Consider the following 25,727-nt stretch of genomic DNA (forward strand, 5'->3'; position numbering starts at 1 on the left):
ACTGGCCACCTCTCAGAGCCTGGTTCCTCTCTAGGCTTCTTCCTAGGTTCTTGCATTTCTAGGGAGTTTTTCCAAGCCACAGTGCTTCTACATCTGCATTGCTTGCTGTTTGGGGTTAAAGGCTGGGTTTCTGTACAGCACTTTGTGACATCGGCTGATGTAAAAAGAGCTTTATAAATACATTTGATTGATTGGTTGATAGGTGCTCAGGTCTCTGTCTGTGTGAGACTAGCTGTAATTGACTTGTTACAATGTTGAGTTACAGGGTGCAGGAATGACCTATGTCTGTGTGCTGTTAGAGAGTTGGAATGCTGAGGGTGGGCTAATCTGGACAGGATTCTCTGTGTTTTAGTATTGGCTTCAGATCACAGAGAGCTGCTATGGCTTCATCATCAACACAGTATCTTCACCCCGTACCTAGGACCTGCCAGTGGCTAGAAGTCTCTATAGTTTTAAAACCTCTCCTCATGTGTAGCCTATTTCCTTCTGGGTTTCCTTTCAGTACCAGAGACAAAGATAGGGGTAAAGGCCTATGCAAACTCTTGGCTGTTTCATTGTATGTGTAGTTCACCCTTTTGCCCAGCAGATGTCCCACTTCACTGAGATTATTGTAGTACTACCTTAATGCTGTTGTTGAATTCGAATTTTACGACCTCAGATCCCTTCACCAGCCTTAGTATGCTAATCATGGAGACCCTGGAATCCAATCAAAATGGTAAATTCACTTTGTACTCGTTGTTTCAGTGAGACTGGAGATAAGAACGGACATCTTGTGAAGGTCACAGAGGAAGGTAGGTGGAAGGAGAGTGTTTTTTTATTGGGAGATGTGGAGAGTAGAGACAGTATCCATTAATTAGTCTAATCTAATCAGACTGGCCGCTACTCTCTGGACATCTTGTGTTCCTGCTGATCATTCTACACTGTGTTACGAACAGAGATACACTGGGGCTGTGTTCAGTAGGGAGGAAACGTTTTGAAATGGAGTAACAAGCACAGGCTTCCTGAACTTGTCCAATAAGAATACAGATTTTTGTTACAAAATGTTTCCTAAAGTGTGCCCTGCTGAACACGACTCAGGTCCCTGTCTGTCAGTGTCACTGGGCGATGGCGATGACAGGGGGTACTGACTGTGATGGCTAGACCCACAATGCCATCTGTGTCTGGCCTCCTAAGTGGTCTCTTTGTTATGGGCCTGGTGCTAGCAAAGCTACAGACCCAGAGACAGACAGAAAAACTCATCGCTAATTCTCCTCTTTCTGACAGAAATAGCCCGTGTGTGTGCTTGCCCATGTGTTTATGTGTGTGTGTGTGTGTGTGTGCCCATGAGTGTGTGTGTGTGTGTGTGTGTGTGTGTGGGTGCGCACTCGTGCGTGCCCATGTGTGTGTGTATGTAGGTATGTATGTATGTACGTGTGTGTGTGTATATGTATGTATGTGTGTGTGTGTGTGTGTGTGTGTGTGTGCGCGCTCGTGCGTGCCCGTGTGTGTGTGTGTGTGTGTGTGTGTGCGCGCTCGTGCGTGCCCGTGTGTGTGTGTGTGTGTGTGTGTGTGTGTGTGTGTGTGTGTGTGTGCGTGTACATGTATGTGTGTGTGTGTGTGTGTGTGTGTGTGTGTGTGTCCAGAGCCCAATGACACAGTGAGTTCCACCCTGTCATGAAGCAGAATGTAGGACAACATAAGCAGCAGAAGGCAGTTTGTCCTGTATGATGACACGGGTTCTGTTCCCTGTAACCTGTCCCTCCCTCATCATTGTCTTTGGCTGAATGTCACCTGATTTAATCCTGTACTGCTTAGGTTAATGCTGCAATCAAACTAGCTAGAGAGACTATAGAAACAGAAAGACTATAGAAACAGAGAGACTATAGAAACAGAGAGACTATAGAAACAGAGAGACTATAGAAACAGAAAGACTAGATAGGATCATCAATCTTCTGGTTTTCCATGGACCACAACATTAAAGTTTTTTGCTGTGGTCAACAAACTGAGAAACGCTGATGGACGTTTGTACTGTTCTGGGTAAGTGATTCAGAAAACGAAATGCCTCATATTTATTCATAAGAGATTGAGGGGGTTTGAAGTTATTGTTGTTAGATGAAATTAACAGACTGTAGAACTGTAAACTGTAGAGGATAAACAATATGAAGATGTGACTGACTGACTTTGTGTGAGTGTGTGTGTGTATGTGTGTGTGTGTGTGTGTTTGTGTATGGGTGTGTGCTGAGAGAGAGGGGGGGTTCAGGTGAGGTGAATTCCTGAGGCCTGTGTTGAGTGGCAGATTAACAGAAGTTTCAGCATGTCTTATCACGCTGTCACCACGCCAAACCCATTCCACCCTCCATCTCTCCTCTGCAATCTGTTCTATGCCTTCTACCATCTTATGAAAGGTTTTTTGTTCACCCCCCCAAATACACGCACACGCCCACGCCAACGCCCACGCCCACGCACACGCACACGCACACGCACACGCACACGCACACACACACACACACACACACACGCATACGCACACACAAACAAGCATTCCCACCTATAGCAGGCTACATTTAATAGATTCATGATATCTGTTGTCTGGGTGTCAGTTCTCTTCCTACTGCTTCTACCCTTACCTCTCCCTCCCTCCCTCTCTTTCTCTCCCTGTATTTACACCTCCTCCACCTCTCCCTCCCTCCCTCACTTTCTCTCCCTGTCTCTACACCCCCTCACTCCCTCCCTCCCTCCCTCCCCCCCTCCTCCTTATGGTACTCCCATCAGCTCCTCTTTCTGGATGTGTTTTTAAATCTGAACTGGTGGACATCACATCACTATTTGTTTTAATGTGAATGGAAATAAAGGGAGGATGGGTTGGATAATTTACCAAACAAGACCTGTTGCTGATAGACATACACCTCTGCATATTGCTATTTCAGCTCATCATTTCCCCACATCTTTATATATGCTGCCCCATGCATCAGCCGGCATGAAGGGGATGAGTGAGTTTATATTCTCAATCACATGCTGAAATGACTAGGTTTATGTCCCAAATGGCACCCTATTCCCTATTTAGTGCCCTACTTTTGACCAATATCCATAGGGCGCTGATCAAAAGTAGCGCACTGTGAACGGAAAAGGGTGCCATTTGGGAAGTAGCCTAGCTGACTAGAACTAACGTTGTCTTTATCCGAGGAGCTAATGTTCTCTCTGAGTCTATGATTCATTTGGGGACACTGTGGTGCATCCTCCATTGATCCATTTAGATAACAGCTTGATGTGCTGTGGAATGGGACTAACAGCATTACCTTGGTATTAACATTCATCTTCACATTATTATTAGCATGGGCAGTGGCACCAGAGCAATTTAGTGCACTACATAGGGAATAGGATGCCATTTGGGATGCATACCTGGCTTCCTCCCGGTCCTAAAAGGTTGACATGGCTATTCCTAGATCAAGGTACCTAATCTACATTTCTAAATGATTGGACCTATGCATACAGTTGAAGTCGGAAGTTTACATACACTTAGGTTGAAGTCATTAAAACTCGTTTTTCAACCACTCCACTAATTTCTTGTTAACAAACTATAGTTTTGGCAAGTCAGTTAGGACATCTACTTTGTGCATGACACAAGTAATTTTTCCAACAATTGTTTACAGACAGATTATTTCACTGTATCACAATTGTATCACAATTCCAACACTAAGTTGACTGTGCCTTTAAACAGCTTGGAAATTCCAGAAAAGAATGTCATGGCTTTAGAAGCTTCTGATAGTCTAATTGACATCATTTAAGTCAATTGGAGCTGTACCTGTGGATGTATTTCAAGGTCTACCTTCAAACTCAGTGCCTCTTTGATTTTCCCATGATGTCAAGCAAAAGAAATCAGCCTAGACCTCAGAAAAATAATTATAGACCTCCACAAGTCTGGTTCATCCTTGGGAGCAATTTCCAAATGCCTGAAGGTACCACGTTCATCTGTACAAGCAATAGTAAGCAAGTATAAACACCATGGGACCATGCAGCCGTCATACCGCTCAGGAAGGAGATGCGTTCTGTCTCCTAGAGATTAATGTACTTTGGTGCGAAAAGTGCAAATCAATCCCAGAACAACAGCAAAGGACCTTGTGAAGATGCTGGAGGAAACAGGTACAAAAGTATCTATATCCACAGTGAAACGAGTCCTATATCGACATAACCTGAAGGCCGCTCAGCAAGGAAGAAGCCACTGCTCCAAAACCACCATAAAAAGCCAGACTATGGTTTCTAACTGCCCATGGGGACATGTCCTCTGGTCTGATGAAACAAAAATAGAACTGTTCGGCCATAATGACCATCGTTATGTTTGGAGGAAAAAGGGGGAGGCTTGCAAGCCGAAGAACACCATCCCAACCATGAAGCACGGGGGTGACGGCATCATGTTGTGGGGGTGCTTTGCTGCAGGAGGGACTAGTGCATTTCACAAAATAGATGGCATCATGAGGAAAGAACATTATGTGGATATATTGAAGCAACATCTCAAGACATCAGTCAGGAAGTTGCAAATGGGTCTTCCAAATGGACAATGACCCCAAGCACACTTCCAAAGTTGTGGCAAAATGGCTTATGGCGTGTGCGAGCAAGGAGGCCTACAAAGCTGACTCGGTTACACCAGCAGGAGGAATGGGCAAAATATACCCAACTTATTGTGGGAAGCTTGTGGAAGGCTACCCGTGTTGAAAGAAATAAAATCTGAAATAAATCGCTCTCGACTATTATTCTGACATTTTACATTCTTAAAATAAAGTGGTGATCCTAACTGACCAAAGACAGGCACATTTTTACGAGGATTAAATGTCAGGAATTGTGAAAAACTGAGTTTAAATGTATTTGGCTAAGGTGTATGTAGACTTACGACTTCAACTGTATACCAGCCATGGTATTAGTATTCAAAGTGTATATATATTTTTGAGCAGAAAATAACATTTAATTCTGCTTGTTTTCGCCATATACCTGGCATAGTACCTGAGGGATTTGTTATAGTCACCTTGGCATAGAGAACCAGGAGGGTTGTTCCTCCCATCAGAGGCTGCTTGGCATAGAGAACCAGGAGGGTTGTTCCTCCCATCAGAAGCTGCTTGGCATAGAGAACCAGGAGGTTTGTTCTTCCCATCAGAAGCTGCTTGGCATAGAGAACCAGGAGGGTTGTTCCTCCCATCAGAGGCTGCTTGGCATAGAGAACCAGGAGGGTTGTTCCTCCCATCAGAGGCTGCTTGGCATAGAGAACCAGGAGGGTTGTTCCTCCCATCAGAGGCTGCTTGGCATAGAGAACCAGGAGGGTTGTTCCTCCCATCAGAGGCTGCTTGGCATAGAGAACCAGGAGGGTTGTTCCTCCCATCAGAGGCTGCTTGGCGTAGAGAACCAGGAGGGTTGTTCCTCCCATCAGAGGCTGCTTGGCGTAGAGAACCGGGAGGGTTGTTCCTCCCATCAGAGGCTGCTTGGCGTAGAGAACCAGGAGGGTTGTTCCTCCCATCAGAGGCTGCTTGGCGTAGAGAACCAGGAGGGTTGTTCCTCCCATCAGAGAGAGATCTCCTTGGAGGGGGAGACTGTGTGTGTGACTCACCATTATAGTGGTAAATCCAATAGACCCAAGAGTGGAAACATCCTAGAGAAGCGATGAGGGTAAAAAACAGGATGTAGGATGTAGTTTCAGGTTGTATGAACATAGTGAACATGTGGATTATCATTGATATACTGTCTGACTGATCTCTGTAGACACACACACACACACACACACACACACACACACACACACACACACACACACACACACACACACACACACACACACACACACACACACACACACACACACACACACACACACACACACACACACACACACACACACACACACACACACACACACACACATATGTCCCACAGGACGTCCTCAACCACCCTCTAATCTACAACATCTGTTAGGAAATGGATGGTTTCCTTCTATTTAATGGGAAAGCCAATACACAGCCCAGCTCATTAAAATACTATCACAATCCATCAGGACTTAATACAAACACCATCAATCATAATATTGAGTCACCATCCTTATGAAATGTCTCGGTCACTTTGGCTGCCAGACTCATGTTGGCCTGGTAAGTTATGACTGTATGTAAATGTGTGTGAATTGTTTTCTAAGAGGCATCAGGGGATATACTTAATAATACAACGCATTTTCAGTTGAGTAATTGAAAGAAGAAAAAAAACTTTTGAGTCCTTCATATTGTAGGTCTGTGATGAATGAGGGTATTTACTAAATGCAGGGCGACATATACATTAGATGGTGATAACTGCTGAGGTATGACTCTAGGGGCTGAGGTACAACTCTAGGGGCTGATGTACGACTCTAGGGGCTGAGGTACGACTCTAGGGGCTGAGGTACGAGGGGCTGAGGTAAGACTAGGGGCTGAGGTAAGACTCTAGGGGCTGAGGTGCGACTCTAGGGCCGAGGTACGACTCTAGGGCCGAGGTAAGACTCTAGGGCCGAGGTACGACTCTAGGGGCCGAGGTACGACTCTCGGGGCTGAGGTATGACTTTAGGGGCTAAGGTACGACTCTAGGGGCTGAGGTACGACTCTCGGGGCTGAGGTACGACTCTCGGGGCTGAGGTACGACTCTCGGGGCTGAGGTATGACTCTCGGGGCTGAGGTACGACTCTCGGGGCTGAGGTACGACTCTCGGGGCTGAGGTACGACTCTCGGGGCTGAGGTATGACACTCGGGGCTGAGGTATGACTCTACGGGCTGAAGGATACATTTTAAGGCTGACATAAAGGTTAAAAGCATGTTTTAAAGTTTACTGATCTGGGTTGGTGCTTTAGCTGGCTAGTACAGGATGGTGAAAAAGCCCTGTCCAGTTTCAGTGAGATACCTTGAGGCTGGCTATAGGCCATCCTCCTTACCTCAGCTCCATAAATATCCCAGCATGCCTCTGGAGGGCTTTGCTTTGTCATTGGCTGCGTTTATACAGGTAGTCCAATTTAGATATTTTGTCCAATGATTGACAAGAGATCTGATCTGATTGGTCTACAGACCAATTAGTTTCAAAATATCAGAATTGGGCTGCCGGTGTAAACACAGCCATTCTAGCAACAGGGGTCTGTTCTACTGGAAGGGTGTTCTTCACACGACAGACAGAGACAGACAGACAGACAGACAGACAGACAGACAGACAGACAGACAGACAGACAGACAGACAAAGAGAGAGAGAGAGAGAGAGAGACAGATAGAGAGTGTGTGTGTTTATTTGTGTGAGAGCGAGAAAGAGAGATTGTGTGTGTGTGTGCATCTTTTTGTGAATGTGTGCATGCGTACTTGAGTTCATGCCAGGTTGTGCATGAATTGGTTGATTGCAGGTGACAGGTTTCACACAATTTATCTTGGGCGTCAAATAGTGCATAACACCGTGTGAATGCCGAAGCAAAGCCAAAGTCAACCTTGATCTCACGCTAGGATGTGTTGGGGGGGAAAGAGAGTACCGTAGCATCACAAGTCAGTGTGGATCTGGATTCTCTCTGACAGGTTTCGGAATGAGGGGTCAATGGTGGTGTGTTTCAGTAGTAATAACAATCTGATACCATTCAGTGAGACACTTGTAAACAATACAAGCAATGTGGGCAAGCTGGGACTCACACAGTACTGGTGATGAAACATTCAAGCTGGGACTCACACAGTACTGGTGATGAAACAGTCAAGCTGGGACTCACACAGTACTGGTGATGAAACAGTCAAGCTGGGACTCACACAGTACTAGTGATGAAACAGTCAAGCTGGGACTCACACAGTACTGCTGATGAAACAGTCAAGCTGGGACTCACACAGTACTGGAAACAGTCAAGCTGGGACTCACACAGTACTGCTGATGAAACAGTCAAGCTGGGACTCACACAGTACTGCTGATGAAACAGTCAAGCTGGGACTCACACAGTCCTGGAAACAAACACTGTGTGTATGATGTATGATAAGTATAGTCTCATATTCTGGCTTTAATGGCCACACCTACTCTTATATCTCTACCCGGTACAGCCAGAAGAGGACTGGCCACCTCTCAGAGACTGGTTCTTCTCTACCCGGTACAGCCAGAAGAGGACTGGCCACCCCTCAGAGACTGGTTCTTCTCTACCCGGTACAGCCAGAAGAGGACTGGCCACCCCTCAGAGACTGGTTCCTCTCTACCCGGTACAGCCAGAAGAGGACTGGCCACCCCTCTGAGACTGGTTCCTCACTACCCGGTACAGCCAGAAGAGGACTGGTCTCCCCTTTGAGACTGGTTCCTCACTACCCGGTACAGCCAGAAGAGGACTGGCCACCCCTCTGAGACTGGTTCCTCTCTACCCGGTACAGCCAGAAGAGGACTGGCCACCTCTCAAGAGACTGGTTCCTCTCTACCCGGTACAGCCAGACGAGGACTGGCCTCCCCTCAGAGACTGGTTCTTCTCTACCCGGTACAGCCAGACAAGGACTGGCCACCCCTCAGAGACTGGTTCCTCTCTACCTGGTACAGCCAGAAGAGGACTGGCCACCCCTCAGAGCTTGGCTCCTCTCTACCCGGTACAGCCAGAAGAGGACTGGCCTCCCCTCAGAGACTGGTTCCTCTCTACCCGGTACAGCCAGAAGAGGACTGGCCACCTCTCAGAGCCTGGCTCCTCTTTAGGTTTCTTCCTAGATTCTTGCCTTTATGGAGTTTTTCCTAGCTACTGTGCTTCTACATCTGCATTGCTTGCTCTTTGGGGTTTTAGGATGAGTGTCTGTAAATCACTGTCTGACAACTGCTGATGTAAAAAGGGCTTTGTAAAAGACATTTGATTGTATCCATCCTGTACTGTATGTGTTGGCCAACTCTATGCTTCTTGTTGCCATGTACCATATATGTAGGAAGACTGAAGTCGGACAAATAGAGTTTGAATACATGGTGACTGTAGGGAACGAGCAAGAGGCTAACTGAATGGTAGTGTCTTTACAATGGAGTAATCAACCAAGCTTCCTAGTGATTTAGTCAGGGTAACTGAATGGTAGTGTCTTTACAATGGAGTAATCAACCAAGCTTCCTAGTGATTTAGTGAGGCTAACTGAATGGTAGTGTCTTGACAATGGAGTAATCAACCAAGCTTCCTGGTGATTTAGTGAGGCTAACTGAATGGTAGTGTCTTTACAATGGAGTAATCAACCAAGCTTCCTAGTGATTTAGTGAGGCTAACTGAATGGTAGTGTCTTTACAATGGAGTAATCAACCAAGCTTCCTAGTGATTTAGTGAGGCTAACTGAATGGTAGTGTCTTGACAATGGAGTAATCAACCAAGCTTCCTAGTGATTTAGTGAGGCTAACTGAATGGTAGTGTCTTTATAATGGAGTAATCAACCAAGCTTCCTAGTGATTTAGTCAGGGTAACTGAATGGTAGTGTCTTTACAATGGAGTAATCAACCAAGCTTCCTACTGATTTAGTGAGGCTAACTGAATGGTAGTGTCTTTACAATGGAGTAATCAACCAAGCTTCCTAGTGAATGTAGAAGGGCACAGTTGACAGATGTTTGGCACCAAAGTTAATTTTTATTCCTTTTTTTACAATGTACAATATACAAAAATATAGAGTAGCAAAAAATTCAGTGTCTAAAAGGCAGTGATTAAAAAGTCTCAATTCGCAAATCCAACAGCCATGTTTGTAGTTCTGGAAAAGAGCAATAACTTGTGAGCAGGACTACAATACCCAGCTGACAGTACCACCTGGTTGATTGCGTAGAAGGGTGCAGACCCCCCCCCCCCCCGATCGGCGTTTTTCCAACATGCAACAGCAGCATGTTCAATCACGATGACAAAACGAAGTGAATGTGTCCTGTGAATGTCCACAACAATGAATGTACAGTAATATTTATTTTTATTGTATTTTTAACACACACACACACACACACACACACACACACACACACACACACACACACACACACACACACACACACACACACAATTAAACTAATTGAAATACATGAAGAGGGTTGTATCTTGAGAATTGAGGGTAACAGATACCATGGCAGCTAAACCTATGTGTGGCTACATTACTACATCACAGGGCTGAACATTAATCTACATAGTATCTAGGCTGGTCCCAGATCTGTCATTACTACATTACAGGGTTGAACATTATGCTACATAACATCTAACCTGGTCTCAGATCTGTCATTACTACATTACAGGGATGAACATTATGCTACATAACATCTAGCCTTGTCCCTGATCTGTTTGTGCTCCTGCCAACCCCATTGGTCATTGTCAAGCCATGTGACAATGAGTGATGAGGGGTTGGCATGACAGCACAAACAGACTGGCACTCACATCAAATCCAGGATGGAGAACAACTCAAACCTCGGTTACTGACAGGTACAAACCTCCATCTCCTTCTTGATATTTACAAAACATATCCATTTTTACAACTAGAAGCCTTTAAAAACACAGAAAAGCTATACAATATACATTTTACAAACCATACTGACTAGGTTGCATTGCCTTTAGCATGGAACAGCATCTATGAACAAATTAACATTAGCTGTTTAAGAAAACATGACTTAACATTCATCGAATGGAGAATGAATAGTTTGAGAACCTTCACAGTAAACTTCCAGACTCAGTATCATTTAGGTGAAGATGTCCTACCATCAGCTCAGTATCATTTAGGTGAAGATGTCCTACCATCATCTCAGTATCATTTAGGTGAATATGTCCTACCATCAGCTCATTATCATTTAGGTGAAGATGTCCTACCATCAGCTCAGTATCATTTAGGTGAAGATGTCCTACCATCATCTCAGTATCATTTAGGTGAAGATGTCCTACCATCATCTCAGTATCATTTAGGTAAATATGTCCTACCATCATCTCAGTATCATTTAGGTGAAGATGTCCTACCATCAGCTCAGTATCATTTAGGTGAAGATGTCCTACCATCAGGTCAGTATCATTTTGGTGAAGATGTCCTACCATCAGCTCAGTATCATTTAGGTGAAGATGTCCTACCATCAGCTCAGTATCATTTAGGTTAAGATGTCCTACCATCAGCTCAGTATCATTTAGGTGAAGATGTCCTACCATCAGCTCAGTATCATTTTGGTGAAGATGTCCTACCATCAGCTCAGTATCATTTAGGTGAAGATGTCCTACCATCAGTTTATATGGGGCTCAGATCTGTAACATGAACAACTTGAATGACTGGAAGAGATAGGAGTTGATCATCACTACTCTAATATCATCACATTGATACTCTCCACACTCACATATAACATATACAACAATGAATGGCCCAGCAAGACACACACACACAGTATGGCAATCTCCTTCTGCAGATTATTACCATAACATGATCCAGTATTGGGGTCCAGTAATGGGATCCAGTAATGTGATTCAGTATTGTGGTCCAGTAATGGATCCAGTATTGTGATTCAGTATTGGGGTCCAGTAATGGGATCCAGTAATGTGATCCAGTAATGGGGTCCAGTAATGGGATCCAGTAATGTGATTCAGTATTGTGGTCCAGTAATGGGATCCAGTATTGTGATTCAGTATTGGGGTCCAGTAATGGGATCCAGTATTGTGATTCAGTATTGGGGTCCAGTAATGGGATCCAGTAATGGGATCCAGTATTGTGATCCAGTAATGGGATCCAGTATTGTGATCCAGTAATGGGATCCAGTAGTGTGATCCAGTAATGTGATCCAGTATTGTGATCCAGTGGAAGCAGTGCAGAGTGATCCAGTATTGTGATCCAGTGGAAGTGCTGAGTGATCCAGTATTGTGATCCAGTGGACGTGCTGAGTGATCCAGTATTATGATCCAGTGGAAGCAAAGCTGAGTGATCCAGTATTGTGATCTAGTGGAAGAGGTGCGGAGTGATCCAGTATTGTGATCTAGTGTAGGAGGTGCTGAGTGATCCAGTATTGTGATCCAGTATTGTGATCCAGTGGATGAGGTGCTAAGTGATCCAGTATTGTGATCTAGTGGAGGAGGTGCTGAGTGATCCAGTATTGTGATCCAGTGGAGGTGCTGAGTGATCCAGTATTGTGATCTAGTGGAGGAGGTGCTAAGTGATCCAGTATTGTGATCCAGTGGAGGTGCTGAGTGATCCAGTATTGTGATCTCGTGGTGGAGGTGCTGTGTGATCCAGTATTGTGATCCAGTGGAGGTGCTGAGTGATCCAGTATTGTGATCTAGTGGAGGAGGTGCTGAGTGATCCAGTATTGTGATCTAGTGGAGGAGGTGCTGAGTGATCCAGCATTGTAATCCAGGTGATGACCTTATCTGCCACCATTCAATACATATTTCATTATATCAACATGACAAACCCATTTCCCTGTAGCATGATGATGAAACAGTGCCCTTACACACTAACTGTATTCATCATGCTTCACGTCAAGGTTTGGTATACAGATCATTTTCCCACATTTCCAATTTGATGCATCCATTTATCCATTTGAAGGGATGAGGGTGGTGAGACAGCTAACCAGTTGAAGGGATGAGGGTGGTGAGACAGCTATCCATTTGAAGGGATGAAGGTGATGAGACAGCTATCCATTTGAAGCGATGAGGGTGGTGAGACAGCTATCCATTTGAAGGAATGAGGGTGGTGAGACAGCGATCCATTTGAAGGGATGAGGGTGGTGAGACATATATCCATTTGAAGGGATGAGGGTGGTGAGACAGCTATCCATTTGAAGGGATGAGGGTGGTGAGACAGTGAACCATTTGAAGGGATGAGGGTGGTGAGACAGCTAACCATTTGAAGGGATGAGGGTGGTGAGACAGCAAACCATTTGAAGGGATGAGGGTGGTGAGACAGCTAACCATTTGAAGGGATGAGGGTGGTGAGACAGCTATCCATTTGAAGGGATGAGGGTGGTGAGACATATATCCATTTGAAGGGATGAGGGTGGTGAGACAGCTATCCATTTGAAGGGATGAGGGTGGTGAGACATCAAAGCATTTGAAGGGATGAGGGTGGTGAGACAGCTATCCATTTGAAGGGACAACAACAAACCATTTGAAGGGATGAGGGTGGTGGGAGAGTGAACCATTTGAAGGGATGAGGGTGGTGAGACAGCTATCCATTTGAAGGGATGAGGGTGGTGAGACAGCTATCAATTTGAAGGGATGAGGGTGGTGAGACAGCGAACCATTTGAAGGGATGAGGGTGGTGAGACAGCTATCCATTTGAAGGGATGAGATTGGTGAGACAACGAACCATTTGAAGGGATGAGGGTGGTGAGACAACAAACCATTTGAAGGGATGAGGGTGGTGAGACAGCTATCAATTTGAAGGGATGAGGGTGGTGAGACAACAAACCATTTGAAGGGATGAGGGTGGTGAGACAGCTATCCATTTGAAGGGATGAGGGTGGTGCGAAAGCTATTCATTTGAAGGGATGAGATTGGTGAGACAACGAACCATTTGAAGGGATGAGGGTGGTGAGACAACAAACCATTTGAAGGGATGAGGGTGGTGAGACAGCTATCAATTTGAAGGGATGAGGGTGGTGAGACAGCAGAACCATTTGAAGGGATGAGGGTGGTGAGACAGCGATCCATTTGAAGGGATGAGGGTGGTGAGACAGCGATCCATTTGAAGGGATGAGGGTGGTGAGACAGCGATCCATTTGAAGGGATGAGGGTGGTGAGACAGCGATCCATTTGAAGGGATGAGGGTGGTGAGACAGCTATCCATTTGAAGGGATGAGGGTGGTGAGACAGCGAACCATTTGAAGGGATGAGGGTGGTGAGACAGCGATCCATTTGAAGGGATGAGGGTGGTGAGACAGCGATCCATTTGAAGGGATGAGGGTGGTGAGACAGCGATCCATTTGAAGGGATGAGGGTGGTGAGACAGCTATCCATTTGAAGGGATGAGGGTGGTGAGACAGCGAACCATTTGAAGGGATGAGGGTGGTGAGACAGCGATCCATTTGAAGGGATGAGGGTGGTGAGACAGCGATCCATTTGAAGGGATGAGGGTGGTGAGACAGCGATCCATTTGAAGGGATGAGGGTGGTGAGACAGCGAACCATTTGAAGGGATGAGGGTGGTGAGACAGCGATCCATTTGAAGGGATGAGGGTGGTGAGACAGCGATCCATTTGAAGGGATGAGGGTGGTGAGACAGCGAACCATTTGAAGGGATGAGGGTGGTGAGACAGCGATCCATTTGAAGGGATGAGGGTGGTGAGACAGCGATCCATTTGAAGGGATGAGGGTGGTGAGACAGCGAACCATTTGAAGGGATGAGGGTGGTGAGACAGCTATCCATTTGAAGGGATGAGGGTGGTGAGACAGGATCGCTGAGCCTTAGCTGAGTATCTGGGTTGTTCAAAATACATGTTTTTTCTCAAAATTTACATCGACTCTGAATCGCCGCCATTGTCATTTTTGGGTGTCGGTGCAGGTAGTTACAGGATTATAAACCCTTTCAGAGGCCATGGTCACGCCCCATTTGGCTCCCTATTCCCTACATAGTGCACTCCTTTCAGCCGGGGCCCATTGGGCTCTAGTCAAAAGTAGTGCACTATATAGGGAATAGAGTGCCATTTGGGACGTGATACAGGAGTCCTTGGGCTGCTCAGATGAAAGCAGTACCAGCCCCTCACTCTCTTCCCCTCTCTGTTAGTCCACACTGCGGGAGCACCTGACCATGAGGCTAATCTGACGCAGCGTGTCCAAACAGACAGGAGAAACAAGTTGGTGAGCAGAAGTATGACAAACGTGCCCATACTGTCAGTGTCAATGAGATCTGCACTTTCACCATCATAAAGCCGGTTTTTAGAGCTGGAAGGTGTCTTGGTCAGCATATTCCGGTACGGTATCCTTTGGGATCGGTTGATTTTGCCGTCTATATCGAATACAAACCAGCCACAATGTCTTATATTCTCCTCAGATTGAATGTGAAGTCTGTGGGTTTTTGTGATATACATGATCGGATACCGTAGGGTTTTACAGGAGACTTTTAACAGTGTTGTTTTAGAACAGATTCCACATGTAGTGAATCTCCATACGGAACCATAAGGCTGCTACAGCCCAGCTCCCTCATAAGACTCCAACTCCCAGCATTCCACATGGTCCAGTCTACTTCCTCGTCTTGAGATGAGTTGATGTACTGCACAGTAGAGTAGAAAAACAACGTCATAAAACAGTCATATCAACTGAACAGTCACAATGATACGAAATTATTGTCCTGTTGGTTGACAGGGACAGTTCAACCTCCGCCCGCACTGGTGATTGAGAAGAACGTGCATGGTTCAGACCTTGAGAGGACACACCCAGTTCAAGGGTCTGCCCGGTCGTTAACACAGCTCCCCCTCACTGTAGCAAAGTACACACTCAATAGAGGAGAGGAGAGGAAACGGTGAAGGGTCTGGGGTGCAGGAGTGTTTCCAACTTCCCATAGAGAAGAGAGTTGGAAAGGGGGGGGGGGGGGTCCTGTCTCAACTGTGGTGCATATAGTTCCTGCAAGGTGAGTCGGGGTGGAAGGGGTGGTCGTATTTGCCCAGGGGTGCTGGGTAGTAGGTGGTGGTGTAAACGTTATTCTGGGGGAGGGAGGGGAGGGGCGAGAGGGACGAGGGGAAGAAGTTGCAGCTCTCGTCCGGGAGAAGGTTGTTCTTGTTCAGCGTCTGTGGAAGACAGAAGGGAACAGAACAGGGGGTGTTCAGTAGGTGCAACATGGGAGAAAACGTTTCTAAAGGCAGGAGGCGCTACCTGATCTCGTCCAATGAGAAAGCTCATTTTTGTTTCCAGTTCCACTTCCCTGCAACGCCCTACTGTACCACCCACTAACACTCAGGGAGAATCTCTCTCCTCGCCTCCTTCTCAAAACCCATTGGTGGAGAAGGTCAAGGGGCGGGACCTCTGGCTTTGGGTTTTGAGACGGAGGGCGAGGAGAGGACACAAGGAGTATGCAATTGAGATTCTCTCCCACAGTTACATCATACTGTATCTTCACACACAGACCCGATCAATCACACAGAGATAGTATAATACATAAAACTGTATCAACAAGTAGACACGATCAATCACACACAGACCCGATCAATCACACAGAGATAGTATAATACATAAAACTGTATCAACAAGTAGACACGATCAATCACACACAGATGGAGTACCGATCCCTTTAGGGGGTCTCAGACAGACAAACCATGGTGGTAATCGCTGGTAACCATGGCGAGAGGCAGACACAGGAAGGACATGAGGGATGGTTTGTGTGTGTGTGTGTGTGTGTGTGTGTGTGTGTGTGTGTGTGTGTGTGTGTGTGTGTATGAGGAGAAAGCCAAAGAGCAGACGTTAGTTAATTAATTCAAGTAATGGCTCGATTAATCAAACACAGCTGTGTGAGTCTCGCCCTCCTTTCTGATAGGTTAACAGGCTAATGAACACATTAATAAAGAGTGGGAGGCAAACAGATGGTATATCACTGGGACATCACAAGGGCAGGATGGACGGACGGACGGACACTGTCTCTCTGCCATTCTACCAAAGAGCAAAATAGGCACACTCAGACAAGCAAGGACTACAATGACCTGACCATTTGAGGTCTGATATTTGGTATTTGAAGCAGACCTATGTTCAAATAATATTTACTTTCTTTCAAATTCATCATCTGTGCTTGATTGGGCTCGCCTGATGCAATGGAACCAATGGAGTAGTTCCAAAAGTGCAAACCCCACCCATCTGGCACTCCAGGCAGACTTAATGAAAAGTATTTGAAAGAAAACCAATGTTATCTATCTGAACCTGCAGGTCTGACTCTACCCTAACGGATTGTTCCATTCCCTGTGTGTAAGTGTGTGTGTGGGGGGGGGTAGAAAGAGTGGAATACTCCACCTTGAACTCCATGGGGGTGTACTTCTCGTTCTTTGGCGTCGTGTTGCCCTTATAGCTGAGGTGGTTGGGCGTGGTGGGGTGGATGACGGCTGACTCCTGGGAGGGCTTGTGGAGTCGTTGGCAGTAGGCGTAGACCAGGACCGACAGCCCCACCGCTGCAAAGAAACACAACGCTCCCGTGGCCATCAGGTGGAACAGAGAGAAGGCTGCTGGGAGGAGAGAGAAAGGGACAGAGTTTCAATATCATTGGTATTATTTACTACATCATCATTGATTTAATATGTTCCAATATGTTTGTTTTGGCAATGTAGTCTTGTTCCCTAAAAACTGTGAGTTCAAACCGGTTTTGAAGGCTAAGTGCAGCTAAGCTAGTGATCAGACCTGGTTTCAAATACTATTTGAAATCAGTTAAAATCAAATCAAATTTGACCGTTCAGACAGAAGTTGCACAGCCAGGAATCAGATTCGCATCTGATGTAGGTGGTTTAAAATATGGCTTGAAATATTTGATTCCATGTACTTTTTGGCTGTTCAGACTGCAGGAAAAATAACAGATTCGGACCGGATATGGAAAAAAATTGAATTTGAATCACTTCAAACTGCCAATGTGAACAAGGCTTTATTCAATCAGATCCGCTTTAGCCTACATCCACATAGCGGTTGTTTTGGCAGTGTCAGAGTTGGAACTGCGTTAGAGCTGTCAGACCCACAAGCGGCTCCTGGCATCATTCCTAAAGCAGACATTGCCATTGGCTGAACGGTGTCGCATTAAGAGAAATCCCTTGCAGCCTTGTTTAGAAGTTTTAACACTGGAATGTGAGATGTAATCTACACCTTGATTAGGCTGATAGAAATCCTCATTATTTTTGTTTAATGATTTTTGATTTGAGAGCAATTATTTCTATACATTCTACACTTTGTCATTGTGAACTTGTAATGCGAGTGGGACGGGGTGTGGCTTCTGGACAATGATCAACAGCAGCTGCTCCCTGATTTGACAGCTCCAACACAGTTACACCTCCGACACCGCCAAAATATCAGCTGCTCCCTGATTTGACAGCTCCAACACAGTTACACCTCCGACACCGCCAAAATATCAGCTGCTCCCTGATTTGACAGCACCAACACAGTTACACCTCCGACACCTCCAAAATATCAGCTGCTCCCTGATTTGACAGCTCCAACACAGTTACACCTCCGACACCTCCAAAATATCAGCTGCTCCCTGATTTGACAGCTCCAACACAGTTACACCTCCGACACCGCCAAAATATCAGCTGCTCCCTGATTTGACAGCTCCAACACAGTTACACCTCCGACACCTCCAAAATATCAGCTGCTCCCTGATTTGACAGCTCCAACACAGTTACACCTCCGACACCGCCAAAATATCAGCTGCTCCCTGATTTGACAGCTCCAACACAGTTACACCTCCGACACCGCCAAAATATCAGCTGCGGGTATTTGCTATCGCCCGTTAACACTTGATCTGATTGAATCTAGGCCTAAAGCTTTTAGGAATGATAGCATTGTGTGGAATCAGGGTGGCGATGGTTCGTTTGTGATTCAACGGGAGTGGGAAGGGCGTAAAACAAGTGGAGAGGGGGGAAAAAGGGGGTGGCGAGAGTCACGCTCCATGTCCTTGGGGTCCCTGTAACCCCCCACTGGGATGGGGGAGGGGAATCTCGTAAGTCACTTACCCCCACAGCGCTGATCGTTATCCTGTCCAGGCAGAACGACTGCGGAGAAACAGAGTTTGAGTTTGAGTTTATTTTTATTTTTACAGGGACAGTGCACATTAATCAACGTTTCAGTAAAAGTGCCGGTTTTAGCCAGCCGGCTAATTTTCAACCGCAGTCCCTGGGCAGGTTATTAAAAACAATTACAATATAGACAATAGCAGCATAGAACAAGCAAGACATAGCAACATAGGACAAGCAAGACATAGCATACAGACAGAGCAACATAGGACAAGCAAGACGTAGCATACAGACAGAGCAACATAAAACAAAAAGCAGCAAGACAAAATTCATAAAAGCAACAAAGTGTTTCCACACCTCACAAGCTACAGACAACAGACAACATGGAAAGCGGCAACACACAGCTAGGGACCATGTTCACAAATCTGATTGACCTTTAGCCATGTCTTCAAGCATTTTGTGAAAGTGTGATATGTGGTGCAGTTATGTGTGTCTGATGGCAGTGTATTCCAGACATGAGAAGCTCTCACAGATAATGCAGATTTACTAAAGGTGCTTTTCCTTAGGGGAACTATACAGTCACCTCTCATGGCAGACCTTGTGGATCTGCTGCCATATGTCTGGGTTTTCTGTTTAACAAAAATATTGAGTGGAGGGGGAGCCAGGCCATTAAGGATCTTGAATACAAGACATGCGTCGGTGTATTGCACAAGATTTTCCCAACTCAAGAGCTCATGCTTTCTAAGAATGTGACAATGATGATGGCTATTGGGCTTCCTATCAAGCACTTTGAGAGCCTGTTTGTAGACAGACTGAATAGGTTTTAATGTTGTACAGCAAGCTTGGGCCCAACTAGTCAAGCAGTATGTTAAGTGGGAGAGAGAAAATAAGATAGAAGAAGAGGAAAGACATAGGTAGGAACCGAGAGAGAAACAGACTGTTACTGCAATGCACAATTCAACCAGCCAATAGAGTCAAAGCTCCCCACAATCACAGAGTATCACTTTCTGCAGCAAAACCAACCAAGCACTGCTCATAAAGTGATGGACAGCTGGCTATTTAGCAGTGTGTTCAAAATGTTGGGGACTGACCTGGCACCTCGGGGGGCTGGCAGGGCCTGCTCGCGGTGGCATTGCCCTGACACAGGCTGGGGTCTGCCTCCCGTTCCCCACACTCCCTGCTGCGATGCTGCAGTCCCTCCTCGTCACACTCCCCCCACTCTGACCACCTTGGGCCACCTGGAGGAACAGCAGATGAGGAGTGGAGGGGGTTGGAGGAGAGGGTGGACGGAGACAAGAGAAGATGAGTTGTGGTACCACTATAAGTCAAAGTAAAGCCACAGTGAACTCAGCATAGCAGCTACATAACCTTAACATGACTTATGCACCAGCATTTAAATGAAATGACTTACTTTGAATGCTGAACATTTTGAAAACAATATTTGTATGAACGAATGCTGCAAATATGTGTATCTGTGCAGGATATGATTGAATGTTGTGTACCTGTGCAGGATATGATTGAATGTTGTGTACCTGTGCAGGATATGATTGAATGTTGTGTACCTGTGCAGGATATGATTGAATGTTGTGTATCTGTGCAGGATATGATTGAATGTTGTGTACCTGTGCAGGATATGATTGAATGTTGTGTACCTGTGCAGGATATGATTGAATGTTGTGTACCTGTGCAGGATATGATTGAATGTTGTGTACCTGTGCAGGATATGATTGAATGTTGTGTACCTGTGCAGGATATGATTGAATGTTGTGTACCTGTGCAGGATATGATTGAATGTTGTGTACCTGTGCAGGATATGATTGAATGTTGTGTACCTGTGCAGGATATGATTGAATGTTGTGTACCTGTGCAGGATATGATTGAATGTTGTGTACCTGTGCAGGATATGATTGAATGTTGTGTACCTGTGCAGGATATGATTGAATGTTGTGTATCTGTGCAGGATATGATTGAATGTTGTGTATCTGTGCAGGATATGATTGAATGTTGTGTATCTGTGCAGGATATGATTGAATGTTGTGTATCTGTGCAGGATATGATTGAATGTTGTGTATCTGTGCAGGATATGATTGAATGTTGTGTATCTGTGCAGGATATGATTGAATGTTGTGTATCTGTGCAGGATATGATTGAATGTTGTGTACCTGTGCAGGATATGATTGAATGTTGTGTATCTGTGCAGGATATGATTGAATGTTGTGTATCTGTGCAGGATATGATTGAATGTTGTGTACCTGTGCAGGATATGATTGAATGTTGTGTACCTGTGCAGGATATGATTGAATGTTGTGTACCTGTGCAGGATATGATTGAATGTTGTGTACCTGTGCAGGATATGATTGAATGTTGTGTACCTGTGCAGGATATGATTGAATGTTGTGTACCTGTGCAGGATATGATTGAATGTTGTGTACCTGTGCAGGATATGATTGAATGTTGTGTACCTGTGCAGGATATGATTGAATGTTGTGTATCTGTGTATGACTGAGTGCTGCATATCTGTCATCTGTGAATCTGTTCATTCTGCATACCTTCACAGGTGTGTGTGTTGCACAGGGCCTCTTCAGTGTGCAGGCCGATGCAGATGTCACCTCCGTTGGCGGGGGCAGGGTTGCTACAGGTACGGGTACGCTGGTAGTGCCCACCTCCACAGGTGGCGGAGCAGTGAGACCATGACGCCCAGCACGACCAGGCTCCTTTCACTGGACACACACACACACACACACCAAACTCTTATAGAAAATATAAACGGTTTATTTCCTGTAGTCCTTCACAGTCAGTATACAGGTTGAAAAGGGCTGATTTGGACACTGATAAGCACCTACATTGGAACACAGTGGCTGTATAGTAACATGTTATACAGCTCTGGCTCTGCGCCTCACAGCTCTGTATGGGTTTCGACTGACAGACGTTCTGAACTTGTGCACCACGCGCAACAAGAAGTTGCCCCCCATCCCTCCAGATAATTAGGCAACTTTTTCACATTTGTTGTTGTCTGAGTAGGGGAATGCTGTAAATTACAAGGACTCGATGTATTTTGAAAGAGGATACGTTGAGAATTATAATAAATACCGCTTTAACGTCATACAAGCCAAACACCTGTGAGTCCAAATGCGCACTTCACATTTCCATATCATAAAACTCATGTCAGATAGTGTCAACGTTTATGATCACTATGTTGACGTACAGTTAGTTACAAGATGACATGGTGTTATACCCTGGGTTGTCCTGAACAGAATGAGTCTATGTTAGTTACAAGATGACATGGTGTTATACCCTGGGTTGTCCTGAACAGAATGAGTCTATGTTAGTTACAAGATGACATGGCGTTATACCCTGGGTTGTCCTGAACAGAATGAGTCTATGTTAGTTACAAGATGACATGGCGTTATACCCTGGGTTGTCCTGAACAGAATGAGTCTATGTTAGTTACAAGATGACATGGCGTTATACCCTGGGTTGTCCTGAACAGAATGAGTCTATGTTAGTTACAAGATGACATGGTGTTATACCCTGGGTTGTCCTGAACAGAATGAGTCTATGTTAGTTACAAGATGACATGGTGTTATACCCTGGGTTGTCCTGAACAGAATGAGCCTATGTTAGTTACAAGATGACATGGTGTTATACCCTGGGTTGTCCTGAACAGAATGAGTCTGTGTTATACCCTGGGTTGTCCTGAACAGAATGAGTCTGTGTTAGTTACAAGATGACATGGTGTTATACCCTGGGTTGTCCTGAACAGAATGAGTCTATGTTAGTTACAAGATGACATGGTGTTATACCCTGGGTTGTCCTGAACAGTATGAGCGTGTGTTAGTTACAAGATGACATGGTGTTATACCCTGGGTTGTCCTGAACAGTATGAGCCTGTGTTAGTTACAAGATGACATGGCGTTATACCCTGGGTTGTCCTGAACAGAATGAGTCTATGTTAGTTACAAGATGACATGGCGTTATACCCTGGGTTGTCCTGAACAGAATGAGTCTATGTTAGTTACAAGATGACATGGTGTTATACCCTGGGTTGTCCTGAACAGAATGAGTCTATGTTAGTTACAAGATGACATGGTGTTATACCCTGGGTTGTCCTGAACAGAATGAGCCTATGTTAGTTACAAGATGACATGGTGTTATACCCTGGGTTGTCCTGAACAGAATGAGTCTGTGTTATACCCTGGGTTGTCCTGAACAGAATGAGTCTGTGTTAGTTACAAGATGACATGGTGTTATACCCTGGGTTGTCCTGAACAGAATGAGTCTATGTTAGTTACAAGATGACATGGTGTTATACCCTGGGTTGTCCTGAACAGTATGAGCGTGTGTTAGTTACAAGATGACATGGTGTTATACCCTGGGTTGTCCTGAACAGTATGAGCCTGTGTTAGTTACAAGATGACATGGTGTTATACCCTGGGTTGTCCTGAACAGTATGAGCCTGTGTTAGTTACAAGATGGCATGGCGTTATACCCTGGGTTGTCCTGAACAGAATGAGTCTGTGTTAGTTACAAGATGACATGGTGTTATACCCTGGGTTGTCCTGAACAGAATGAGTCTGTGTTATACCCTGGGTTGTCCTGAACAGAATGAGTCTGTGTTATACCCTGGGTTGTCCTGAACAGAATGAGTCTATGTTAGTTACAAGATGACATGGCGTTATACCCTGGGTTGTCCTGAACAGAATGAGTCTATGTTAGTTACAAGATGACATGGCGTTATACCCTGGGTTGTCCTGAACAGAATGAGTCTGTGTTAGTTACAAGATGACATGGTGTTATACCCTGGGTTGTCCTGAACAGAATGAGTCTGTGTTATACCCTGGGTTGTCCTGAACAGAATGAGCCTGTGTTATACCCTGGGTTGTCCTGAACAGAATGAGTTTGTGTTAGTTACAAGATGACATGGTGTTATACCCTGGGTTGTCCTGAACAGAATGAGTCTGTGTTATACCCTGGGTTGTCCTGAACAGAATGAGCCTGTGTTATACCCTGGGTTGTCCTGAACAGAATGAGCCTGTGTTATACCCTGGGTTGTCCTGAACAGAATGAGCCTGTGTTATACCCTGGGTTGTCCTGAACAGAATGAGTCTGTGTTATACCCTGGGTTGTCCTGAACAGAATGAGCCTGTTTATACCCTGGGTTGTCCTGAACAGAATGAGTCTGTGTTATACCCTGGGTTGTCCTGAACAGAATGAGTCTGTGTTATACCCTGGGTTGTCCTGAACAGAATGAGTCTGTGTTATACCCTGGGTTGTCCTGAACAGAATGAGTCTGTGTTATACCCTGGGTTGTCCTGAACAGAATGAGTCTGTGTTATACCCTGGGTTGTCCTGAACAGAATGAGCCTGTGTTATACCCTGGGTTGTCCTGAACAGAATGAGTCTGTGTTAGTTACATTGTCAACATGTTCCGTGGACCACGCAGCAGAATACATTCATGACCAGTAGTGGGAAAAGTACCCAACTGTCATACTTGAGTAAAAATATCGATACCTTCAAAGAAAACGAAGTAAAAGTGAAAGTCACCCAGTAAAATACTTCTTGAGTAAAAGTCTTAAATGTACTTAAGTATCAGAAGTAAATGTAATCGCAAAAAATATAAGTCGGAAGTTTACATACACTTAGGTTGGAGTCCACTACACTCCACTCCACAAATTTCTTGTTAACAAACTATAGTTTTGGCAAGCCGGTTAGGACATCTACTTTGTGCATGACACAAATAATTATTCCAACAATTGCTTACAGGCAGATTATTTCACTTATAATTCACTGTATCACAATTCCAGTGGGTCAGAAGTTTACAGACACTAAGTTGACTGTGCCTTTAAACGGATCGGAAAATCTGTTTCTGTCATGGCTTTAGAAGCTTCTGATGGGCTAATTGACATAATTTGAGTCAATTGGAGGTGTACCTGTGGATGTATTTCAAGGCCTACCTTCAAACTCAGTGCCTCTTTGCTTGATATCATGGGAAAATCAAAAGAAATCAGCCAAGACCTCAGAAAAAAAATTGTAGACCTCCACATGTCTGGTTCATCCTTGTCTGGTTCATCCAAATGCCTGAAGGTACAAATCTGTACGCAAGTATAAACACCATGGGACCACGCAGTCGTCATACCGCTCAGGAAGGAGACACGTTCTGTCTCCTAGAGATGAACGTACTTTGGTGCGAAAAGTGCAAATCAATCCCAGATCAATAGCAAAGGACCTTGTGAAGATGCTGGAGGAAACAGGTACAAAAGTATCTATATCCACAGTAAAACGAGTCCTATATCGACATAACCCGAAAGGCCGCTCAGCAAGGAAGAAGCCACTGCTCCAAAAAAGCCATAAAAAAGCCAGACTACGGTTTGCAACTGCACATTGGGACAAAGATCGAACTTTTTGGAGAAATGTCCTCTGGTCTGATGAAACAAAAATAGAACTGTTTGGCCATAATAACCGTTGTTACGTTTGGAGGAAAAAGGGGGAGGCTTGCAAGCCGAAGAACACCATCCCAACCGTGAAGCACGGGGGTGGCAGCATCATGTTGTGGGGGTACACAAAATAGATGGCATCATGAGGGAGGAAAATTATGTGGATATATGGAAGCAACATCTCAAGACATCAGTCAGGAAGTTAAAGCTTGGTCGCAAATGGGTCTTCCAAATTGACAATGACCCCAAGCATACTTCCAAAGGTTATGGCTTAAGGACAACAAAGTCAAGGTATTGGAGTGGCCATCACAAAGCCCTGACCTCAATCCCAAAGAAAATTTGTGGGCAGAACTGAAAAAGCGTGTGCGAGCAAGGAGGCCTACAAACCTGACTCAGTTACACCAGCTCTGTTGGGAGGAATGGGCCAAAATTCACCCAACTTATTGTGGGAAGCTTGTGGAAGGCTACCCATGATGAAAGAAATAAAAGCTGAAAGAAATAATTCTCTCTACTATTATTCTGACATTTCACATTCTTAAAATAGAGTGGTGATCCAATCTGACCTAAGACAGTATACTAGTATTAAATGTCAGGAATTGTGAAAATCTGAGTTTAAATGTATTTGGCTAAGGTGTATGTAAACTTCCGACTTCAACTGTAGGTATCAAAAGTAAAAGTATAAATCATTTCAAATTCCTAATATTAAGCAAACCTGACAGCACGATTTTCTTTTTTT

General features: G+C 45.1%; 1 protein-coding gene across 2 annotated transcripts in view; it reads right to left on the bottom strand.

Annotated features, from left to right (window-relative positions):
• Positions 1-14,188: 14,188 nt before the first annotated feature.
• The window catches only part of LOC110496916 (semaphorin-5B-like), a 101,793-nt gene continuing 90,254 nt past the window's right edge, over positions 14,189-25,727 (bottom strand). The window contains exons 18-22 of one of the 2 annotated variants that reach the window (XM_036951746.1): positions 21,107-21,277; positions 19,649-19,795; positions 18,558-18,596; positions 16,858-17,063; positions 14,189-15,647 (exon numbers count right to left, since the gene is read on the bottom strand). In XM_036951746.1, coding sequence (XP_036807641.1) covers positions 15,462-15,647; positions 16,858-17,063; positions 18,558-18,596; positions 19,649-19,795; positions 21,107-21,277 — 749 coding nt within the window. In that variant the 3' untranslated portion in view covers positions 14,189-15,461. Of the gene's footprint in view, positions 15,648-16,857; positions 17,067-18,557; positions 18,597-19,648; positions 19,796-21,106; positions 21,278-25,727 lie in introns of both variants that reach the window. The other variant, XM_036951745.1, reaches the window with a different exon arrangement.

Source organism: Oncorhynchus mykiss, chromosome 18 (genome assembly GCF_013265735.2).
Source record: "Oncorhynchus mykiss isolate Arlee chromosome 18, USDA_OmykA_1.1, whole genome shotgun sequence".
Taxonomy (NCBI): Eukaryota; Metazoa; Chordata; class Actinopteri; order Salmoniformes; family Salmonidae; genus Oncorhynchus; species Oncorhynchus mykiss.